The following is a 21,757-nucleotide window of genomic DNA, read 5'->3' as shown; positions in this document are numbered from 1 at the left end:
AGCTTGAATCTGAACAAAGAGGTGGCAGTCTGCGAGATAGAAACGAAACATCCTCGGTTGCTAATGATATTGTCAGTGATAAAAACGCGGATAAAAGAGACGAACATTCGTCCGTGTCTGGCTTAGAAAAAAACATCTACGGATGATAGCGAAGTTAAACACGAAGAAAACGCCGATGTAGAAAAACCAAATCTATATGTGCGTAAACCATTCTCAGAAATGCATTTCGATAGGAGGAGGTTAACACATTCGAATGTTAAAAAGGAAAAGGGTGCCAAGAAGCGCTTGAACGAGAGAAGGCGTATACAATCAAAGGGAGATGGAAAGAATGTCAAACAACGTTGGATTAACTACACCATTTAAAGGTACTTTTATTCGGTGCATGATCTTATGAATTATAAATGCCATTTCAGATTCGTTGAATAGGTTTAATGACATGAAAAAGAAATAGGAGACGTACCTCTCGGTGATTTTTAATCTAAAAATTAAAAATGTTGAATAGCTCTAGGTGTGGTTACGAATGTTCTCATACATAATAAATGATCTTTCAAATAAAACTGACAGGTTTAATTATCGAGCTTCCATCATGAAAAGAAATACAAGACACAACTCCCGGTGATTTTAATTAAAAAAATAAAATGTTGAATAGCTCTAGGTGTGGTTACGAATTTTCTCATACATATTTAATGATCCATCACATAAAACTGACATTTAATTCTCAACTTTCAGTCATGAAAAGCACATCTCGGTGATTTTAATTAAAAGTGTTGATTATATCGAGGACGTGACACACCTCCCGGTGATGTTAATTATAAAAATTGTTGATGTTTTTATATTATACTCGGTTTTAAATTACGAATATTTCAGTACGATGGAGGCAGTCGAAGAAGACAGTTTCGTTGTGAAAGCTTAAAACACTTTACTTTACCTTCAAACATTTTGGATATTTTTTTTTTGAATATTTCGTTGAAAAAGTAAACAAAAATGGAAAAGAAACAGAGTGATACTTTATCGGATGATAGTGACGAGGAATTAAATCGTAGAGAGAGTCAGAATTTTAAAAAGAAAGACAAAGGATTCAAATGTGTTATATGTTCTAAACACTACAAAACTATAAGAGCACGGCGACAGCATATGCAGAGTCATATGATCAAACGCAAGTGTGAACAATGCGATAAATCGTATGCGCGCTTAGAAAAACTGCGCAATCATCAGAAAAAGGTTCACGGATTACACCGTCCACAAAGACAAACATCTGCCTCGTTTTCATGTACATTATGCAATAAAACGTTCGGGAGAGAATATAATCTCAATCGACATAAGGCAAAGGTACATCAACGAACTCCGAGAAGGTGCACAACTCAGTTTTCGTGTCGACATTGCGAACGAGAATTTCAAAATTATGATGAATTATTTCATCATGTAAGTCAGAACCATCCTTTAAATCAACAAGGCGGTCGAAGAGCGACAACCCCCGCTGCATTAAATGTTGACGAACCATACGATCAGCAAAGTGTAAAGCAACTTGTCGATGGGTCTGATGCTAGTATAGAGAAAGAAGATAATGGTGAACGCAATAATGACGATGAAAAAGAAAATGATAATGAGGACAATGACGTTGATATTGAATCAACAAAATGAGGAATCGGCTTTAAGAAATGGAGTGATAAACAGATATTTGCAACCCAGAGGAAACGAAAGATACGATGTGTTGACATTTTTCGCTAATAACAGAGACAGAGTCATGGCCTATCTACAGTCTCGCGCGCGCGCATTAGGAGGTATTAAATGGAATTTATGCGTGCAAGTAGAAATGCAGCGCGACGATGGTTCAGACATTGTAGTGACAGCGCCATATTTTAGAAGTCGAACTTATAGAACATTGTCGGCGGATGATATAGACGAACACGATTTAAATGAGGCGATGCAGAAAATGTTTGAGAGTCTGGAAAAATTCATTCGTGAAGGCTCGGGGTGGTATATCAAAAAAGTGTTGAAACTAGAAATCCATACTGTGGTGTACAAACCCGTCAAGGGCTCCGCATATATACCCTTACCGAGATCGCTGTCAAAGAGTCGAAGTCTATTAAATATTCAAAACCAGGATGATAAGTGTTTTCTATACTGCCTAATAGCGTCATTACATCCGACAGCGATTGAACCGGAACGCGTGGAACATTACTATCAATACGAATACGAAGTAAATATGTCTGGCATCAGCTTTCCCGTCACCTTATCGCAAATACGGAAAGTGGAACGCCAAAATGAACATATATCGATCAATGTCTTTGCCTATGAGGACGAGTCAATCGTTCCATTAAGAATCACCGAGCAACGCCATCGCTTGCACCATGTCAATTTATTGTGGCTGATGCACGAGGAAAAATCGCACTATTGTTTGATTACCAATCTAAACCGCTTTCTGTCTCGCACAAAGACGCATAACAACCAACTATATTTTTGCTCTTACTGCCTACACGGATTTAGCAAGGAAAGGTCACTACAAGAACATGAGCAGTATTGTTCAACGCATGAAGCCCAAAGGGTAGAACTTCCCATTGCCGGTCAGAACGATATTCTTGAATTTAAAGATTATGAAAAGACATTGACAGTCCCTTTCGTGATATACGCCGATTTTGAAACCATCAACAGAAAACTACACACTTGCTCACCAAATCCTGAACAGTCTGCTACCACAGCGACGAGCAAACTCGAGGTCTGCGGTTTCGGTTATAAAGTTGTGTGCGAAGATAAACAATACACCAAACCTTCTGTGATTTATAGGGGTGAAGACGCTGGTAAGAAATTCATCGAATCGTTATTAAAAGAGCAAGAAGATATACAAGAGATTCTTTCCACTATTGAACCCATGCAGATTACTGAAGAACATAATGATCTTATTGAAAATGCTACTCATTGTTGTATCTGCAAAACACGATTCACGTCTTACGACAAGACCTACAATAGGATAGTGAGACATCATAACCATCTCACTGGGGAGATCATTGGACCAGCCTGTAACAGCTGTAATCTCAGTTGTAAACAAGCAAAGTTTATCCCCGTCGTATTTCATAACCTGAAAAATTTTGATGCCCACATTCTCTGCGAAAATCTCGGTCTTTTCAAAGACTATCCATTGAAATGTATCGCTCAAAATACCGAGCGATATGTCAGTTTTTCACTAGATAGACTGAGATTTATAGACAGTTTCCAGTTCCTTCCCGCTTCATTAGAAAGTTTGGTCGAAAATCTAGCTCAAGATGGATTGCCAGCCTTCACACATTTGCTGTCTGAAAGCGAAACACATGCTCACCTACTCCTTCGAAAGGGCGTTTATCCGTACGAATACATGGACTCCTTCGATAAATTTGATGAGTCAGAATTACCGTCTAAAGATCAATTCTATTCAACAATCAAAAAAGAACATATTTCGAATGAAGATTATGAACACGCGCGCACCGTGTTTCAGACGTTCAACATGCGTTCGTTAGGAGAGTATCATGATCTGTATCTGAAAACTGATGTGGTGTTACTGAGCGATGTATTTGAGTCATTTAGAAAGCTGTGTTTACAACAGTACGAGCTAGATCCATGTCATTTCTACACTTCACCCGGTCTATCTTGGTCAGCTTGTCTGAAAATGACAGACGTTAAGTTAGAGTTGCTGACGGACATCGATAAAATATTGATGATAGAGGCCGGCATTCGCGGAGGTGTGTCTCAGATATCAAATCGCTATAAAAAGGCAAACAACAAATATGTGCGAGAGTACGACCCTTTACAACCTACGACATTTCTACAGTACCTAGACGCAAACAATCTCTACGGTTGGGCTATGGTGCAACCTCTTCCACTACGTGACTTTGTGTTCATGAACCAGAAATACATTGAGGCATTTGATGTCATGTCTATTCCGGAAGCAGGTGACACGGGTTACATTCTAGAGGTGTCGTTACATTACCCTGAAAGTCTTCACGATAGTCATAACTGCCTACCTTTAGCCCCCGTGCGAAGAGCTATTTCGAACGAAGAGCTCTCTCCCGTATGCGAGACAACTGCTCAGAAAGCTGCACGGATTATCTGAGAAGGACCCTCTACCAAACCGCGGTAAAGTGGAGAAATTGTTGACCACATTAGAAGACAAAGATCATTACGTCTTGCATTACAGAAACCTACAGTTATACATCAGACTAGGCATGGAACTCAAAGCCGTTCATAGAATTCTCAAATTCAAACAAGAACCGTGGATGAAGACCTACATTGATCAAAACACGGAAATGCGTAAGATAGCCACGTCCGCATTCCAGAAAAATTTCTACAAACTGATGAATGTATCCGTGTTTGGAAAGGTAAGTCTTTCATTAGATATATTTTACTTTTTATAATCATCTCTGCTATGCTATTTTTCTGTTAAACATTCCGCGTGAATGAAGAATCTATAACTATTTTCAAACCCTTTCAGACCATGGAAAACGTGAGACTCCACAAGAATATTGAATTGGTACATACAGAAGGTAGACTTCAAAAAGTCACTGCCAAACCGGCCTACAAAAATACTACCATCTTCAATGAAGACTTGGTTGCGGTGGAACTGTACAGGACAAAAGTCAGCTTATGTAAACCTATTTTTTGTGGCATGAGTGTATTAGGTATGGTGTTTCGTTTATGAATACATTTTTCTTTTGTTGTCATTGTTGAAGATTACTATCTTAAAAACATACAATGTCGCAGCTTTGTCTTTCAATTTTATCATTACTACTTCTATCTGTATTATGATTCTCCGCTTCAGATCTGAGCAAATGTCTGATGTACGACTTTTGGTACAATTATATCAAAACGAAGTACAACAACGCCTCGACACAACTACAAATGACGGATACAGGTAAAACGTATACTCTTTGTTATAAACCGATCTATAGTTGTTATCTTTTAACTACACCAAAACAAGTAAAGCGTAAAAACAAGTGTGGAAAGTACTACATGTCGGATAACTAACTCATTCAATAATTCAACTGATTGGTGTTTTTTTGTTGTTTTTTTAGATAGCCTCCTGTTTTCTTGCGATACAGACGATATATACGAAGACATGAACGCTTCAATGGAGTACTTCGACACCTCTGACTACCCGGAGGGGCATTTTCTTCAAAGTGATCTCAATAAAAAAGTGCTAGGAAAAATGAAAGACGAAACCAACGGAAGCCCCATTACTGAATTTGTGGGACTTAGATCAAAAATGTATAGCTTTCGATGTAACGATAAAGATTTTAAGAGAGCCAAAGGCATTACTAAGGTAACGGTAAAAAAAGAGTTAAAACATGACTGTTACAAAAATACTTTATTCGATGAAACTAGCAGGATCTCGTCCATGTCCTCTCTTAGAAGTCACAGACATGCATTACTCGGTGAAACGATTCAAAAAACGGGGCTCTCTGCATTCGATGATAAAAGATTTCTAAAAAACGCAGTAGAAAGTTATGCTTACGGACATTACAAAGTCGCTACTGAACCTAATGCAAAAGATGCGATGGAAACGCAGGAGGCAATGACATTTACAATCGTATCTGAAAAGGATCTTTCAAAAAGATACTCGATTGGTGTTGAACACAGTTTTAACATTAATGACTTTAAAATCACTCCTTGCAGAAAATTGTGACCTATAATGTTTTATGTAAAATATAGTATATGTGTATGCCATTCTTCATTTATACAAAGTGAAATAAATATATACAACATATAGTTTTGTTTTTATTACATGTCTCATGAATGAAGTAAAAACGCAAACAATAACATATATTTTATTCATTTATTGATTACAATATGCATAACGTATGAGTTTTACAAGCATGGCAATAAAGAAGCGCATATCTGATTATGATTATTCCACTCATTCACTAGACATAATGGATAAGCGTTAAACATGGTATCAGCTATAAATGTATCATTGCAATCTACAGCCGAAACATCAAACATGTTTAAAAATGTTTGATAGGTGTATCCGAGTAGTCTTTGACGCAAAAACAAGATACAGTATAGTCCGCACACATTAGAATGATCACTTTGTAATTGAATACGGTTGGTGTGTACTTTGCTAGCTTTGATACGTAGCCAATGTTGAAAATACGAACTATTCTGACCGGGCGTTCTACCATAGGTATCCAAAAAGTCCACATGCCCGAAACCGTCGCAAAAAAATCCGCACCAATGTTGACCATGTTTGCTGTGAATGTCCGTATTGGCAATAAATCCGAAAGGAGTCTTTGGAAGTTCAAGCGGTAGTCTATCGGCAGGAAAAACGCCAATCACTCGTTTTGTTAACACGGGGTCACAATCGATCATACATGTCAGTTGGGATGTTTCCATTACGACAAAATTATATCTCGCTCCTTGTTCACTTCGAAATAGCCGGGACCCTCGCTGTACACGATGCAGCTCATAGGCTCTGATAACGGATTCTTAAAGACGACGTCTAGTCGTACATTCCCAGATTTTGTTAGTGACAAATACTCTCCGTGATGGGAGAAATCAGGCTCTAGTTCAAACACGAACAACGTAGAACCGCCAATAAAGTGAGTTCTATCTAACTGGTTGCCTTCATCTTGCCTCCACTTCCCGCTAGATAAAAGCAAGTTGGTGTAGGCACGTATGGTGGAGGTGCCAGAAGCACTAAAGTCCAGCTTAAGCGGGTTAGATCCGACGGGAAGACCGTCGCAATACACAGTGATTTGCTGAATGGAGCAGTTCTCAAAATTAAACGGGTTAGTACTAATATCCCCGCTCACTGCCTTACTTTTCACGAACCCCACGATTAACTTGTTGGGACGTCTGCCTTGGTACATATTATCCCAACTGTACGTGGTGGAACCTGATGCAATACTGACTGATTTCACCTCCACCTTATTGTAGGGGTAAAGAGCATTTTGCTTCTCTAGTATCTTGGAATGACCGAAAATGACAGCGGGATTCACCCGGATCTTTCGCGCGAGAATGTAAATGTCTTCAATGACCAACTGATAGGGTACCGCATCTGCCGCACACAGACAAAACTCTATTGGACTCCTATAAAGCTTGATTTTCAGGTCAACCTCGTTCAACAGGAATCTATTCATATCGAACAGATCGTGGAATATACATCCTTGCATATCTAGCGACGCGGACTGGGCTATTAATTTGTTCCTCAGAAAAAGTCCGTTGTTAGTACCATTAGGATCGACAACTCCTGCAAAAACAAAACAAAAAAAAAGATAACATTTTAATGCGAGATATCGAAAAGGATATAATTTTAAAACAAACAAATAAAAACAACGTAGTATTTATTTGTCAAGGCATTATGATATAAACAAAATTACCAGGAGAGTCTGCATCGTCCATGATAAAGCACTGTGTGGTAAGCTGGCTATCAGCAGCATCCCGCCCATACTTCAGTATAGTTGGTATGTAGGCTCTGTATGGGTTGTAGTTGCACGTAATGGTGGCCTTGTTTTGAAGCGTGACTTCCACGGTGGAAAACAACGCCTGAAGAAACATATTGGCAGGCGCGACCTTATTGTCCGCCTTCTCTCCGATGGCACTTCCATCCGCCTTTGTAACTTTTACCTTCACAAATATCCTTGAATTTTTCAAATCCAAATAGTCCATGGAGTTCTGACCGCTAATTCTGAACTCAAAAGGACCGTCGCTAGAGGCCTGCGACATAGGTCGAATTTCCTCATCATAAATGTTAGTTACACTCGTTTGTGTGCTCGGAAGATCGAATAAAGCCAGCTCCGACACGAGTCCTTCTTTAAATTTACTTTCATTCAACACCGACATATTTTTAACTAATTTCAAATATATCCTTTTTTCGGCTGCCTTTCAACTTTTTACACCCCTTTCTCGAGGTTTTCTTCGTTTTATACGTTTTTTTCTTACCACCTCCGCGATTGACGCTTGGTTCCTTTGTGAGACTTTTTGTTGCTGTTTTTGCGTTTAGTCCCGCGTCGTTGCTGTCCTGTGCTAGACTGAAGCATATCCACGACACTAGCCGGATTTATATCCTGTCTTTCAAGCTCCGACTTCGCTTGCGCTGTCGTTTGCTCCGCCGGTAAGACAGCTTTTATAGGGTAAGTTTTATCGTCTACCGCTTTTAAGTAGTCCACTGGTATGACTGATAAACGCCGCCCACCTCCGGATTGATTCAAAGACGTTTTACCGCTGCTAACGCGATCAAAGAAATCAACCCACTTTTGTGGATTAGGAACATATAATGTCATTTTTTCTTCTCACAAGAATGGATACTGCTTTAAATGAAGCGTCAGGTACACCGGCTGTTTCAACTCTGTCGCGAAGGTGCCGCTCTCCGATTTAATATAAATCAGAAATTCTCTCACCTCTGTCCTTTTACTGGTACGTAATAAGGCGTATCCAAAATATAGTCCCAGCCTCTTTTATTGTTTTTCTCCAACCGTCGTAACAGCGGTTGTTCAGATCCGTGGACTATGCTTTCTTTACAAAGGTCTGAGTAAACGTATAAAGCTTCATTCGCCGTTTTCAATTTAGATTCCTCGGAAGCAAACAACTCAGTCAGTGCCACTTTCCAATTGCCGTGCAAGCTCAATGGTACACTCAGATGCACTTTAAATCGATACACTTGGTTATCCGAAAAATAAGCGTTACTTTCGTCGCTTCTAATGTACAAATACCTATCCATGATGATTATTTGGTGTTCCACGCAACGTCCTCAACATCATCAGCATCTACCCAACTATTGAACGTTTTGGGGAACCCTTGCCATTTAACAAAATATTCACGTCTTCTGTTCCTTTTTCGTTTCTTCAGTATACTCTCGATAAACCATAAACTGTTTTCGTCTTTGTTCACCTTCTGCAGTTCAGCGGTATAAAACAAACCTTGAATGCGATCACCTTTTAAATCTTTCAGTTTGTACATGGGAATGGCTTGCTTAAGAATTCGACCTGACACTTTAAACACCTCCGTGGTGTACTGTTCCTGATAGGCACGCTGAAAGGGCTGTTTAGTGAAGCTAATGCGAACGAGATCACCGTTTTTAAAGTGAAAATTAGGTTTGGCGATTGGCTTGTTTGACTTCTTCAAATACATTTTCGCCCACACATCGGCTTCGTTGCTTTTGTTGACATCATTAGGGGCTAAACCGTGCAAACCTCGATGAGGAGTTGTATTGTAACTCAGCGACCACATTTTGAAGATCATCGATATATCGATAAGTTCTCTTGTGTCTCATCATTCTATACAATCTCTCTTTTAGAGTCCTTTGAACTCGCTCTACAAAATTACTTTTCGGGGAGTTGTTTGTGGTGAAAAAATGTATGTTCAAATTCTTCATGTATTTCCTAAACCATTGATTAGAAAACTCGCTACCTTTATCCGCTCGAACCTTGCGGATTTCTATCGGAGAAATGTCAATCATCATGTCCTTGGTAGCGTTTAAAACTTCCTTTGCCGTTTTGTTTTTCAATGGTTTCACCCACAGTTTCCTGGACAGAATGTCGATGGCGCAAAGCAAATAACGCTACACCATCATTCTCATCAGCTATGTTAAACATCGACAAAAGATCAATGTCCAGCTGCTCGCCGATAGCCGTCACTCGCACATTCGCTTTCTTAAATTTGTGTCGTCTCGGTTTCTGAAGCGAGTAAGCGTCCTGATCGTTTAACCATTGCTTTACGTAGGAAACAGAAAATATTCCAGGATATTTATCATCAAGAACACGAAACAGTTTTTGCGCACCCGCGTAAGCAGCGGGATTTTTCTCGATCAAAATAATATCTCTCTAAAATGTCTTCTTTCTCTTTATTATCCATGATAATGTTATTAGGGTACTGGTCTGACATCGAATGAGCATTTAGCTACAAAAAGTGTCTTTATAATCCTGGCCTTTAAATATAAACAAACGATCAGTAATTAGCGACACCAAGTACTAATTTAAAGTATTAACGCAACCCAGCAACGGTGATTAAGAAGAATAACGCTTCTCCGTATTTCCACGACGTGTAGTATAGCAGTTGTTTCCCTTATACTATAAAGAACAATATCGTTCTACAACAATTTTCATTCACGTTTACTTATACACACTGGCATTATTGTCAATTCTTTTACTTATATCGTAAAGGACCATCACAGTATACAATACGAGTCTTCCCGCTTCCAAGGACACAATTTTCGTTGAAGAGCAAAACTTCCCCTGGGGAATCCTACTCCCATCAATTTCTATGAGTAAAACTTCCCCTGGGGAATCCTACTCCCATCAATTTCTAACTACTACCTTCTTTATTTCAAACATTTTTAAGCCACTCATTAAACATAGGGGTTGGTGCTGACTCGGTAAAATACATATAGTAGAGAAATATTGTTACGTAGGATCCAAATTAATTTTGTGTCTTAGTTAGACTTGTTATAGAAGTCAATAATGCGTAAGGAGCTCTCGACGGAATGCTTCAACCCTTACTAGTTGTAAACTATGTTGAAAATGAAACTACTCAATGTGTTTTCCAATTATTGTTAAGCAGAAATAATTAACAACATATTTTGTACCTGTAAAATAAACAAACTGCATTGATTGTTGGTGTTTTCATGACAATAACAATGTTTGTTGAAACGGACGGTTTTAAAAGGAGTTGTGTGAGATAAGCCAACAATTGATGAGCTAACTTTTATATTTCCCGGACGAATAGAATAAAAGTGTGTATTATATGATGGCGTGTGTTAGACCACAACGCAATATCATCTTTCGCGTTTCATGCATTGCAGAATGGTAGTGCCTGGTAACACATAATATACATCCAGTCATTTTAGTTATGTTAAAGTAGATTGGATTTTAAGATGATATTCAGTAAGAAGAACAACACAATCGCTATGATTTCAACAAATTTGCTTTCTTATCAATCTTAACGTCATATCCGGTAAGATTATGCCATTAATGGTAATAAGTTCATCGCGTCATTTTATGTGAATATACATTAACTAGAAAATCAGGACGAGATGCCACGCTTTCAGAACTTGATGTTTTAATGATAAAACATGTTTTATATATCACATACATGCGTATAGTGCTACCATATTTTGTGACTGAAAGCACTAGTGTATAATTGGTAAAATATACGAGTAATATGTCTTAGAATCAGGCGAGTCTAAGAAATGGTTTGCATAGACATATGTATGGCATATAAGTTTGTATTCCTCATGCTGTTCTCATTTTTAGGTCTCAAGTTTGTTTGTTTGTTGTTGTTGTTGTTGTTTTTGTTTTGTTGTTTTTAAAAATGTCCGTAATATGACATCAAGGTAAAGTAATACCACTTATATATATATATATATATATATATATATATATATATATATATATATGTTGAATGTAGAAACCTGAATCTTTAAAAAGGCTCCTGCTGTTTATAAATCAACAAAATGACACCTTAAGGGAGAATCGTGCAATAATGATGTCATTTCAGCATGCTGTGCTTGATACGCAATCATGCTAAAAACCTTTAAAAAGGAGTATACTTTTGGTGGTTTTTTTTGCAACGGTTACATTTACGGTTAGACATCTGTTCAGCAGTGGTCAAAATCGTATCTAGATAAATACATAACTTTATTAACCTTAAGGCTAAGTAATGTACTTTGTGCATCTGTGTAAACACCGTCGTTTGACGTCATTGGGTTAAGTACGCCGACTTGTTCTACGTCGCGTGTTTTAATTTAGAACTACATCAAGCAAATTCAACGTATCTACATGTTTATGAAATTTCCCACAATAGGAGAAAATATTCCGGTGATTTAATAAGTATAATTACAATATTACCGATATTAAATGCTTTATTTTCAGTGTCTACGTATTTCTGTTATGGCCCTCTTATATAAAGCATTTGTTAACCAAACAAGTGAAACAAAATATTTTTATACGTATCGGACGCAATCCTTAAAGCATACATTACATGATTCATGTCTAAACTGACTCTGCTTTTTAAGTACTTCTTATCAATGCAGGAAGATTATTTGACACATTTATATTGATAAAAACTCGCTAGATTGTCAGTCTATAGTTTAACAATTGTACATATCGGTGTCTATTATCAGATTATTATAAATGCCCTGATAAGATTATTAACTACCTTTCGTAAATTAAATAGGGCAGTTGAAACTTTGTGTTGAATTCTCAATGATTAAAAGATTATTTACTAAAATAAAATGGCATTTATTTTCGATTCCTCTCATTACCAATCATCAGATTTAATTCATGACTTTAACTGTTCTCCCTGTGAAGAAGGCGGACTTAACTCTGAGGCTCAGTACTTTTGTGTAGACTGTTCAAAGTACTACTGCTCGCGGTGCGAGTCCAAACATGGCGGTCTGTTTAAGCGGCACAAATTACTCGACCGGCAGGACGTGAACAAATGGGCGGTGGTGCCTGGGACAGTCGAGGACGATATTGAAAGATGCGAGCACCATCCCGGGAAAAAAGTGGAGCTATTCTGCGGGGACCACCGAGAGCTGTGTTGCCAAATATGCGTCTCCATTTTTCACAGGTACGGTTCGCTTTGCGAAAGGAAATTTAAGTATGAAATCGGTGAAAGGAAACGTTGTGTAGAATAGGTTGCATGTTTATTTCATAAACAATTTTAAGTCGATCAAACTCAAAACAAATAATTTCTACACGTATTTAATTTAATGTCAATGTCGTTATTAAATTTACATTACAGACAATGTTCGGTGATACAACATATACCAGACGTAGCGAATGGTTTTTATGACAAACCAGAATACAAACGGCTTTCACAACAAATCGCAAACATCCAATCAAAAATCAAGAAGCTGCAAGAGTCCCGCAAGAAAACTCAACAATGCATACGGGATTCCCGTGCACACATCCTTTCAGAGATCAGAGCTTTGCGAAGAATGTTCGAACAAGTTCTTGATCAATTGGAGGAAGACACAATCAATGAGTTAGACGTTAGGGTAGCAACATTTCAGGAGCAAATAAAGAAAGACATTGATCAGTCCGAACAGATGAACAAAGACATTAAATCTCTTGCAGATAACATGACGAAGAATAAAACAAACGATTCTTTGGTCTGCGTAGGATATTCAAGATGCCAGAAATTAGTTACACAAACTAATGATTTCATCAGAGATACCGCAACCAAACACGAAGTGGAGTTGGCGTTTGTGCTTAATACAAAGCTGTATGACCTTCTTGATTCTTTAATGTCTGTGGAACGGTTTGGAAAAATAATTAATGCATCCCATGTTTTCAAAGTTGAAAATGCGACACAATTCAATGCAGCACTAAGAACTGACAAAGAAAACTCAAACATAAGCGGAATATGTGAACTACTTAGTGGAGAGCTCGTTCTCGTTGACAATTACAATTGCCGTATAAAGCTCCTGAACCAGTCCTATCAGATTGTCGATCACTGCGACGTTCCAACTCATCCACTAGATGTATGTCACATTGCGGGCAATGAGCTGGCGGTTTCCGTCAACTCTGATAAAAAGACTAGACATGAAGTTCGCTTTTTCAACGTTATGAATTTGAAGTTACAACAGACAAGAAAGTTAACGTTCAATCATACAATACGACAAATAGTTCATTATTCAGGGCGTCTGTTTATCACATCTGACACTGCACTTTACTCTTACGACAAGGTTGGCCAAAATGGGGGAACGCTGTTTGAGGACAAAGCGGATAAGCTCAGTGTTTACACTTGTGCTGTAAGCTGTGATGGCAGTAAAATCTACATCGCAAATGTCTCCAAAGACCAACTTCTTACCTTGGATAGAGAAGGAAATAAACTAGCAACGCTCAGCGATCCCAATATGAAAGGTCCACGCGCTGTACACGTGTCACCTCTAGGTCACGTTTTTGTCTGCTCTTATATCTCAAACACCGTAGTACAAGTGGACAGGGAAGGAAAGAGGAAGCTGGCTACACTGGCTACACAGGCTGATGGATTGGTGAAACCAAAATCACTGTGTTACAGTAGCCATTCATCCAGCCTTATTATTGGGCAATATGAAACTAACAATGGTGTTGTGATAAAGGTGATATAATGAATTACAAAAGAGCTCATCAGAAGCACATGTACACTTGATAGTAAAACAGCCTACTTTTATAAACATTAGACCTTGTGTAAGTGAAACCTATTTACAACAATATATTTTTTTTGAATGTTAGAATGATATACTGGTGTACAACGTGTGATTTACTGCTGAGTCATAGAACTTTACATAGAATATTACAACTAGCATAAATAACTATTATTATATAATACCTTTGATTGATTGTAAATAATATACTTGTTTATCATTATTTGAATATTGATATTCGCTAAAATTAAATATCAGCATATATCGCTTTAATAATATGTTGGTACATATGTGTATATCTAGTTTATAACATAAATGCTATGTTCTGGTATTAAAGGGTTTTGCTCATGTTTTTGGACAATTTGTTTTTTTCAATGCCACGCATCTTAGAACACTAATATAATTATGTTACATTTGGATCCCGAAATTGCAGACAAAATGTAATTAATGTTTAAAAAGAAAATCTGGTTGTAGTCGAGATCAAACCCACGCTGGTACAAACCATTGAAAACTGAGATTGTATCAACTCCTGCACAGAGACGCATACACGACCCATTGGTTAGTTTAACTTTTATCAAATACCTTAAATACTTTACTTGATAATGTCAATCAACTAATCACACTACAACTTTTAGGTCAATTGCGATAGCAACGGTTTTGGAAACGCAGACTTCAAAGACAATATCTGAGCATATATCAGCATTTGATGATGGTTCGAGCTTTCAGTATCTTAGTTTTAACACCCGTGATGATCTGCCACACTTAATTTCGTCATACAAAATAGTACATTTTACAACCAATGAGCAAGTCCCTTTAAGTTTATACGGTATTGATATAGTGCGCGCAATTGTTTCCTCAGTCATGTGAAAGTTATTAGTTATAAGCCTGTATTAACCAATACAAATGGTTTAATGCGACAGTTTTTATTTTGGTTAAACGCTTACAAAAATCCCTTTTACAAGCTTCGTGTTCGAGATTATATTTTGTCTACTTGACTAGTCTCTGTTCCAATCTACCGATGTACTTGATTAAATCAATAACGGCTGACTGCTGGTATCTCATTTGATAAAATATCACTTCGAACGTTTAACATTCAATAAAATAGAAATTGACTTTAAATTTTACAATTGAATATATAGAATGCGGAATCAAGATGTCCTATATGATATGCAAACTTACGACGTCAGAAAAAGATGAAACAAAGACAAATTAACATACATATCGTTATCTTTTGGTATTCTTAACCATCAAATTTAAAGCTGCAATCTCACAGATTGACATTTTGTCTCAGATTTAGCTCTTTTAGATATTGATTCAACAATATAAGCGTTAAATCGTTAATAACGCTTTTGGCTCTAAATCATAATTTTCGAACATAAATAGAAAAACTGCGATCTGATCTGTCGTCAGCAGTCTTGCATTTCTGGTTTCAAAACATTTTGGCTCATTTCAAGACAAAAACATTTGTCAAAACGGTCAATCTGTTAGAGTGCATCTTTAACATGTTACCGTGACTAACATATGGGAAAATGTTAATCTCAAACATATGATTTATTGCAGATTAGTTTCTTGAAAAATGCGACTTGTAGTTGCAACATGTTTACTTTCAAAGCAATTATAGTTTTAAAGGCTGTAACAAATATCATGGATTTGGTCCGTATTTACAAACTGCATACATGTTAATCTACGGTATCTGGGTAAGTCTTTGGATACAAGACTTTTTAGGCTATGCGATACCCAAGAGGTAGATAGTAAGTGCCATTTTGTATTAAAATGTGCATTGTATACCAATAGAAGAATTTCGTGCTTTGATCCCATGATCTGAAGACCATTCACTAATGTTACTGACGTTGAAACATTAGCGTTCTTACAAAATAAGGCATTATCGAGTACGATATGAAAGCTAATGCTCTAAGAATAAGTAAACTATATGCGTATTTGTGTCATTTGTCTAGTGCCATTAAATTTTGTTTTTAACATTTATATGTACTAACATTGTATTAACGACCAAGTATCCTCATTTAACTGAATTTAGTTAGATAAACACGCTGTTAATTGTTTGGTGTTCTGGGAATCATTATTACTTTTATCATTAACACACATGTTTTAACAACCTGAACTAAGAACTCTTTGCAAAAGAGAAACAGCAATGCGACTTACATAATTGTATATGTTAATTATGTTCAAATGCTTGAGAAATGTTAACATTAAGGTGACTTATAGACCTGATGGGCCGTGTGTTATCATTATTTATCTTTGTATTGTGTGTTGTACACATGTCACTAAAGTAAACAACTTATTTCTTTCTTACTATTTACTTAATTAAATAAATAAATGTAAATAGTGCGTTCTACATTATTAAGTACAGTACTGACTTCATAAGATAAGGTTAAAACCGATGTGTTCACTCTCTGACCTAGGCTTTGAATGACGTACCAATACCACATGTATTCTTTATTTCAGAAGTAACTCAGGGTAAGGGTACTAGTATTCCCTAATGTGTCTCTTTCCTCCACTTGTTGTCGCCCTTAGATTTGCGTAAGATGCATTATTCATTTAATCAATACATTAAAAATTAATGTCGATTATGTAATAAAATAGTTATATTTTAGCGAACCTACTACTCCAATTTCTACATCTTCTACTCCTACTACTGCTTCTGCTACTGCTACTGCTACTATTGCTGCTGCTGCTGCTGCTGATGATGATGATGATGACGACGACGACGAAGATGACGACGACGATGATAAACGTTCACATAAGAGCGTCCACGTTAATAACGTTTTGACGGCGATAGTGAAGATGACAAAGTTAGTCCGTTTACGTTATTTTTTCAAACCAGCCTGCGGTCAATTTTGTACATGCGGTAGTTAAGACATTTCTTTATACAATTATAATACATTGATCAACAACTTGTCAGCGTGTTTAGAAACGTGTCTGCTAATGTACCTGTCTGATTTCAGTGAACGGAAATCAAAGCTTAAATTTTGAAAATGTTCAAGTCGAAGCCCGTTCAAGTTACGCGTGATTCGTAATCGTGTTGGACAATACATTTTATGTAGATATAAACTGTTGTTTAACGTCTGAATAATGTAAGAGTTCAGCTGAGAGACTGTCATATTACTTCAAGCGTAACAGAGACAATGTAGCTTAACGCTAGAATGATTTCTCGTGAAGTAAGCCAGCATGGAGACATTCACCGGAAAAAACACCGGATAACAGAGCGCTACTAGTTCGACGAGACAACGGAAAGATGCGTCAGAACAACACAATAACGGTGCGTATAGTTGGTGTTGTGTTTATTAACGCATTCATTGGCCGTCATTATGACCAAATAGAACGTAAAGCGCGTTAGGACGTAATGACTTTTGTAGATTATGTAATTGTATCGCCATATTGAAACTCTGTGACTAATGTAGATCCTTTGAGCTCTTTATGTAAATGTCGTGACTAATTTAGAATTGATGTGATGTGAGACTAGCAGTTCATATATGTTTGAAGCTCGACACACTTACGTGGAACGGTGTCCCTTGGCTCAGTGTAAACTTGTATTAAGAAAGACAACTCATTATCTTGCAATGAAATATTTATGCATCAGTTTGTTCTCTTGCAGCTTTGTTTATAAGCAGTCATCTCGATGAAAGATTGAGTACTTAGAGAAGTAACCGCTTGTATTTGGTTTATTATGCTAAACGAAGGAAATAGAAAAGAGTCGAAAAACACAAGCCTATGCTTCTTGTCTGTTTATGTATGTCTACTAGCTTTATTGATACATTAATAGTAATCATTAAGTTGGGATATGAACTTTGACTTATATGATCTGGGAAACGCATATTGGCCTTTCTATCAGCCAACCCTAAAATGCACTCATATATGCTGGAGATTAACTAAGTATTTATGTTTTTATTGTTTTGAAATGTAGCCGATTCCCTAGTCAACCCGTGCGTGTACGTGCATGCTATCTTAAATCGATTTGCCGCGCCTTTTACAACCTACAATTAAACGTTTCTTAACATTGTACGCGCATATTTATAACTAAAAGTGTTTCAGTGTTTAAACGCCAAACAATCGATATATTAATCGAACTTAAACTAAAACATGTAATAGTCCCCTTTAGTGTTCAAACTAATGCAACCTTATATAATTTACTTTAATGATGACTCATGTTTCAATGTCATTTAAGAAACTGCCTACTGATCAAAACCTTTCCTAGGAAAAGGCTTAAACAATTTAAGAAAGGCAATTGAATATATTGAATCAACATTCGGAAACATTTAATTTTGAGTTATGTTGTTACCTAAGACCCAAACATAGTTTACTCATATGTTATATCTTTAATACGTCTGATTTATCTGCTCTCATTTATTTCATGTATTTGGTTGGTAAGACTGCATTCACTTGTAAATTGATACCTAAATACTTTAAAGTAGTTCGTAGACAATATCCCTCGAAAATATGAACTATGGTCACATTCGTGCTCTCTATTACTAGTTTTTTTTATTTGATTGTTTCATTTCTATCAATTACCACTGTACCGAATCTGAGAGGAAAACAATAACAACATATTTGTGCAGTTGTTATTATACTTAATATAATATAGCTACCAAAAGCCTACATAAGGCTGTATATCAATCTTGGCCCATGTCCTAATTGACGGCGTTTTTAAACAATTGCATTAATCTATTTTAAATAGTAATAATTAATTTTACCATTGTTCTGCTTTCTACCCTAATGATATTGTCAATGACTGCATGTGTAAATCATGACATTTGGCAAGTAGAACTGTTAAATGTGCTTGATACGCCGGTGTCATTAACCTTATTGTTTATCAGGTATATTCGATAATAATAAATATTTCGATAATTTACTTCCTTTCGTGGAATAAATAGGACGATTTGAAGATTCATTTGAAAGGTAGTAAATTAAAAGTAAAACACATAAATACACCTAAATACGCGTATCTGATTCTTTTTCTTCTAAGCTTGGCTATAACGGTTCTTAAATGCATTATGAAATTCAGTCTTTAGTTAGTAAGGAGGACTCGAAAATATATTTTTTTTTTACAAAAATGGCGTCTTTATTCAGATCATCTCTTCATAATGCGTCGCATTTAATTGATGACTTCATATGTTCTCCTTGTGAGGAAGACGAACTTAACTCTGAAGCTCAATACTTTTGTGTGGATTGTTCGAAGTACTACTGTTCTTGTTGCGAGTCTGAACATGGCGGCCTGTTTAAGCGGCACAAATTACTCGACCGGAAGGACGTGAAAAAATGGGCGGCGGTCCCTGTGACGGCCGTGGACGACCTTGTGAGATGCGTGCACCATCATGGGAAAGCTGTGGAGCTGATCTGTGGAGACCACCAAGAGCTGTGTTGCCATATATGCGTCTCCGTTGTTCACAGGTTAGAATCGTATTGAGAAAGTAAGTCAATATGAGCAATCACATAAAGGACTGAGTACACACTACAAATCATAATACATTATATGATAGTGCATTTAAGTTGAATCAATGAAACGTTATGTGGCATAGTACGCATATTAATTGATGTAATGTTAATTCAAAGTACATCAAATTTATAGCAAATTATGTTTCGCTTATGTCTACAATTATTTACTACAGTATGTTATAATAGTATTGATATTTATTTTACGGTATTTTTCAATTACAGGCAATGTTCGGTGATATAACATATACCAGACGTAGCAAGAGGCATTTATGACAAACCAGAATTCAAACGGCTTTAACAACAAATCGTAGACATCCAATCACAAATCAAGAAGCTGCAAGAGTCCCGCAAGAAAAATCAACAATGCATACGAAAATCCCGTGCACTCATGCTATCAGAGATCGGAGCTTTGCGAAGAAAGATCGACCAAGTCCTTGATCAATTGGAGCAAGACACAATCAAAGAGCTGGACGTTATGGTAGTAACATTTTAGGAGCAAATGAAGAACGACATTGAACAGTCCGCACAGTTGAGCAAGGACATAAAATCACTTGCAGATAGCATGGCGAAGACTAAGACGAACAATTCCTTGGCCTACGTTGGATATTCTCGATGCCAGAAATTAATTACAGAAACCAAAGCTATTCTCGAAGACAACACAAGCAAACAACAAGTAGAGTTGGCGTTTGTGCACAATACAGGGCTAAACGACCTTATTGATTCTTTAATGTCTTTGGAACGGTTTGGAGATATTACTAATATGTCTCATGTTTTCAAGGTTGAGAATGTGAAACAATTCAATGCGGCACTAAAAACTGACAAAGAAATTTCAACTATAACTGGAATATGTGAACTAATAAGTGGAGAGCTCGTCCTCGTCGACAATTACAATTGCCGTTTAAAGCTCCTGAACCAGTCCTACCAGGTCGTCGATCACTGTGACGTTCCAACTCATCCACGAGATGCATGCCATATTGCGGGTAATGAGCTAGCGGTTGCTGTCAACTGTAATGATGATAATAGACATGAAGTTCGATTCTTCAACGTTAGGGATTCAGAGCTACAACATACAAGAAAGCGAACGTTCAGTCACATAGTAGCTAAAATAGCTCATCATTCAGGGCGTCTGTATATCACATCTGACACTGCGCTTTACTCTTACGACAAGGCAGGTAATGACCGGAGAAAGTTGTTTGAGGACGAGTCGGATGCATACACCGTTTACGATTGTGCTGTAAGCTCTGATGGCAGTAAAATCTACATCGCAAATGTCTCCAAAGACCAACTTCTTACCTTGGATAGAGAAGGAAATAAACTAGCAACGCTCAGCGATCCCAATATGAAAGGTCCACGCGCTGTACACGTGTCACCTCTAGGTCACGTTTTTGTCTGCTCTTATATCTCAGACACCGTACTTCAAGTGGACAGGGAAGGAAAGAGGAAGCTGGCTACACTGGCTACACAGGCTGATGGATTGGTGAAACCACATTCACTGTGTTACAGAAGCCCTATATCAAGTCTTGTTGTAGGACAAGCTGAAAATAACAACATTGTTGTGTTGAAGGTGAAATAATGAATTACAAAAACGCTCATCAGAAGACTTGTACACTCGATAATAAGCCTACTTCTATAAAAATTAGATTTTGCGTGAATGTGAGAACTTGTTAACAATAATGTATCCTAGTTTATATTAAGAATGTTTGAGTGATATACCGGTGTACAATGTGTGATTAATTGCTGAGTCGTATCACATTACATAGAAATTATACATATTTCAGAAAAAATATCATATTTTTGATTGGTTGTAAAAAATTAACTTATATATCAATATTTGAATAATCATGATTGCCAAATGAACTTAATCACATAATGCTTTAATATTATATATTATAATTTATTATTATTATCTTATTCAGCTTTAAATGTATATAAAGCTGATAACATCAATTATATTGCATTTGCTATTTTGTTTACTTATCCAGCCTCTGTTTTATTCTACCGAATCACCTGATTCAATTCAATAACAACTTATAACTCATTGGTGAACATATAATTTCGAGGACTAATCGTTCGATAAATTATAAATGGACCTTTAACCATTATAATTGAGTATAAAGAATGCGGAATATCAATATCCTGTGTGGTATGCAAATTAAGTTAACAGAATTGATTAAAAGGCGAATTTAACATACATGATTATCTTAAAGCTGT

General features: G+C 36.9%; 4 protein-coding genes across 4 annotated transcripts; 3 read left to right on the top strand and 1 right to left on the bottom strand.

Annotated features, from left to right (window-relative positions):
* Positions 1-300: 300 nt before the first annotated feature.
* LOC128216784 (uncharacterized) lies at positions 301-5,732 on the top strand. Its single transcript, XM_052923447.1, has 5 exons — positions 301-365; positions 868-4,349; positions 4,463-4,649; positions 4,790-4,882; positions 5,043-5,732. Exon 2 carries the CDS (start codon positions 1,565-1,567, stop codon positions 4,082-4,084), a length of 2,520 nt encoding a protein of 839 aa, XP_052779407.1. The 5' UTR covers positions 301-365; positions 868-1,564; the 3' UTR covers positions 4,085-4,349; positions 4,463-4,649; positions 4,790-4,882; positions 5,043-5,732.
* Positions 5,733-6,359: 627 nt separating this feature from the next.
* Positions 6,360-7,809, bottom strand: LOC128215997 (uncharacterized protein F54H12.2-like). Its single transcript, XM_052922593.1, has 2 exons — positions 7,347-7,809; positions 6,360-7,216 (listed from the first exon to the last, which is right to left on the bottom strand). The coding sequence occupies exons 1-2, from the start codon at positions 7,807-7,809 to the stop codon at positions 6,360-6,362; spliced, it is 1,320 nt and encodes a 439-aa protein (XP_052778553.1).
* Positions 7,810-12,196: 4,387 nt separating this feature from the next.
* LOC128215996 (uncharacterized) lies at positions 12,197-14,059 on the top strand. The gene is made up of 2 exons (XM_052922592.1): positions 12,197-12,534; positions 12,709-14,059. The coding sequence occupies exons 1-2, from the start codon at positions 12,197-12,199 to the stop codon at positions 14,057-14,059; spliced, it is 1,689 nt and encodes a 562-aa protein (XP_052778552.1).
* A 5,749-nt stretch (positions 14,060-19,808) lies between these two features.
* Positions 19,809-21,392, top strand: LOC128218551 (uncharacterized). Its single transcript, XM_052926243.1, has one exon. The coding sequence runs from the start codon at positions 20,046-20,048 to the stop codon at positions 21,117-21,119; it is 1,074 nt and encodes a 357-aa protein (XP_052782203.1). The 5' UTR covers positions 19,809-20,045; the 3' UTR covers positions 21,120-21,392.
* The last annotated feature ends 365 nt before the right edge of the window (positions 21,393-21,757 follow it).

The sequence above is a fragment of the Mya arenaria genome, chromosome 14 (genome assembly GCF_026914265.1).
Source record: "Mya arenaria isolate MELC-2E11 chromosome 14, ASM2691426v1".
Taxonomy (NCBI): domain Eukaryota; kingdom Metazoa; phylum Mollusca; class Bivalvia; order Myida; family Myidae; genus Mya; species Mya arenaria.
This window is presented reverse-complemented; position numbering and strand designations above follow the sequence as displayed.

Coding starts and splice junctions, on each gene's coding strand:
- LOC128216784 (XM_052923447.1), top strand. CDS start 1,565: ATGGTGAACGCAATAATGACGATGAAAAAGAAAATGATAATGAGGACA.
- LOC128215997 (XM_052922593.1), bottom strand. CDS start 7,809: ATGTCGGTGTTGAATGAAAGTAAATTTAAAGAAGGACTCGTGTCGGAG. Junction 7,217..7,346: donor GGACGATGCAGACTCTCCTG/GTAATTTTGTTT, acceptor TTGTTTTTGCAG/GAGTTGTCGATCCTAATGGT.
- LOC128215996 (XM_052922592.1), top strand. CDS start 12,197: ATGGCATTTATTTTCGATTCCTCTCATTACCAATCATCAGATTTAATT. Junction 12,535..12,708: donor TGCGTCTCCATTTTTCACAG/GTACGGTTCGCT, acceptor TTTACATTACAG/ACAATGTTCGGTGATACAAC.
- LOC128218551 (XM_052926243.1), top strand. CDS start 20,046: ATGAAGAACGACATTGAACAGTCCGCACAGTTGAGCAAGGACATAAAA.